Source organism: Palaemon carinicauda, chromosome 10 (assembly GCF_036898095.1).
Source record: "Palaemon carinicauda isolate YSFRI2023 chromosome 10, ASM3689809v2, whole genome shotgun sequence".
NCBI classification, from domain to species: Eukaryota; Metazoa; Arthropoda; class Malacostraca; order Decapoda; family Palaemonidae; genus Palaemon; species Palaemon carinicauda.
The window spans coordinates 72,349,685-72,352,184 of NC_090734.1; the positions used below are offsets into that span (position 1 = coordinate 72,349,685).

At 51.8% G+C, this 2,500-nt stretch overlaps 1 protein-coding gene across 1 annotated transcript in view; it reads right to left on the minus strand.

The window, feature by feature from the left end:
• The window catches only part of LOC137648050 (uncharacterized), a 20,457-nt gene that overhangs the window by 5,529 nt on the left and 12,428 nt on the right, over positions 1-2,500 (minus strand). Inside the window, exon 2 of the mRNA XM_068380992.1 lies at positions 1,144-1,594. Coding sequence (XP_068237093.1) covers positions 1,144-1,594 — 451 coding nt within the window. The remainder of the gene's footprint in view (positions 1-1,143; positions 1,595-2,500) is intronic.

Consider the following 2,500-nt stretch of genomic DNA (forward strand, 5'->3'; position numbering starts at 1 on the left):
GGTCTGGAATCCCTCGTTGGTGGAAGAAATCAAGACGTCCAGGAATGGGAGGCTGTTGTCAACGCTGTTCACAAGGGTGAAGTGGAGGACGCTGTTGTCCTCAAAGGTCCTCCTTAGATTCTCGATAGCTTCGGTGGAAGTAGCTTTGATGAAAGTGTCGTCAATATAACGGAAGTAAACGAGGGGGCACTCGAGTTGGGAGAATACCCTCTCCTCTACTACTCCCATGTAGAAGTTAGCAAAGAGTACGCCCAAGGGCGAGCCCATCGCCACGCCATCCTTTTGTAAGTACAAATGCCCACGATGAGTAGTAAAGGGGGCCCTTTTAGTGCAAATGGCAAGGAGGGTCCGAAGGGTTTGCTCTGGGATATTTAATTCAGGAGTCGTCTTGTCCCTGTAGACTCTATCGGCGATAAGGTCGATGGTTTCGTCGACAGGGACATTAGTGAACAAAGATTCGACGTCCATCGATGCTATGAATTCGGCAGAGGAGGCCACACAGTGGCGGTCGGGGACATATGGCGTCAAAATCGTGTTCAGTTTCTTGGCCAGCTGGTATGTAGGCGTAGGGCATTAGCTGATGATAGGTCGGAGTGGGTTGCCTTGTTTATGGGTTTTAACATTGCCGTAGAGGTAACCAGGACCATAATCCCCCGAAATCATGGGTAGGTGTATGGCGTTAGTTGCAGCATTAATGGCCTCGATGGTACGATTTGCTTCCCTCTTGATTTCTTCAACAGGGTTGCTCGTGAGGGGCTCGAATTTGGCGTCCAGTTTCTCGTGGTACTCGTGGGTGTTGATGAGTACAAAGGCAGCTGTCTTGTCGGCCCGAAGGACGGTAACCTCAGCAACTCATTTGAGCTCTATAGCAACAGTTCTCATCTCCTTAGAGACGATGCCGCTGCTGTACCTGGCCCTATCAGTAAGGGTCTCGGCGAGCAGAAGCGGCTGAAGGGCGTCAGTCGTCCGGAGGGCACCACGTTCTTGGAGGTTGAGGATAGAATCTAGGAGTAATTCCATCTCCAGGCGTTTGTCGGTAGGTCTCGGTCGGGTGATGAAGTGGCAGTTGAGGCCCATCTTGAGAATCTGCTCCTGTGCTGGCGTAGGGACGTAGCTGGAGATGTTAATGTATTCCTGGCGGACCTCTGGGATCCGCAGCTTTCCACCATTAAGGTTGACTAGCTTCTTCAAGATGGTCCTCCTCCTCTTCTTCAAGTCCTTCTCCTTAAGGACTTGTAGGGCATGGATGATGTTGTTGGGGTAGCTCAAGCCACCTCCTAGGTCCTCTTCAAGGTTGGGGTTGTCGATATCGGGGCGTCGATCATCATGGGTGTCGTCATCAGGGGCGTCGTCATCAGGGGTGTCCTCGTCCTCGGGGTCGCTGTCAGCCTCGAGGGGGACACCGGTAGCGAGCTGAGCTTCTCCTCCATCCCTCAAGCTGGCCCATTCATCATCAAAGCGGACCCGAAGGGCGTAGAGCTCGTCCTTCAGGGCCTTCTTCTGCTGGAGTTGGCGTTGGAGAAGGTTTCTTCTGTATGAATGGGTCCTGGGATCGTTCAAGGCCGACGGGTCTTGCAGGTGGATTTCTGTATATCTTGGTAGGAGACCCTCCTTCAAACAGGTGGAGTTAAATACTATGACTGCATCGGCAGAATTAAATTTCTTATCCAATTTCTCGATTCTTCGGACAATTCTTTTTTCAGGATTGCTACATTCAGCTAGCAAGTTGGCGAAGCTCATCAGGGTGAAGGATAAAAATCAGGTTAAGGCTGGATGTAATTAATACAAGTACAAGTAATACTCGAAAATTGCAACAGGTAAAGTCAGGAGTGGGTTGCGACGCGTTTCGGAACAGCTTGCTCCGTCTTCAGGCGAGAAGTGAGGCTCTGGCTAGATCTGGGTCCTTATCTATCCCAGTTCTGGTTTGTAGGGAGGGGCCTCGAATTTTGATTGGTCGAGCGGAGGTTGTAAGTTCGGGTGGCAGATGTACGACGAGCTCGGCTCGGCCTCCCAGGCTGAGAGGTAGGAAGGAATCCTGGATCCTGATTGGTCAGGACGCGCGCCGAGCCAGCCAAAAAGTCAGGCAGGCTCCTCTCTCGCTCAGTGGACTGAGCTGAGAGAGGTATCCGAGCTCCCTGATTGGCTGAGGCGCGCGCCGAGGTGGGCTCAAAGTCAGTCAGCCCATTCCTACGCTCAGCAGGCTGAAATTCCGGGCCATGTTCGCCACCAAAATCAGCACTCGGCCAGACGATTTCTCCATTTGTAGGGGTGTCAGGATCGGGGTTGTCATCATTCTGGAGGTCTTGTTCTTGGTTCCTAGCGTTGGTACGTCGACAGGATGGTAAGAGGAACATTTCTTGAGTCGTATTCAACGCTGGTTTCTCGTTCTGGATTAACAAAGCTTCCAAAATTCGTAAGCGCCTGCTGTCCGTGGCGCTGCCGATAATTTTAGTATTGACGACGATGTCTGCCCGGCTAATTTGGGAGTTATGTCGCTGTA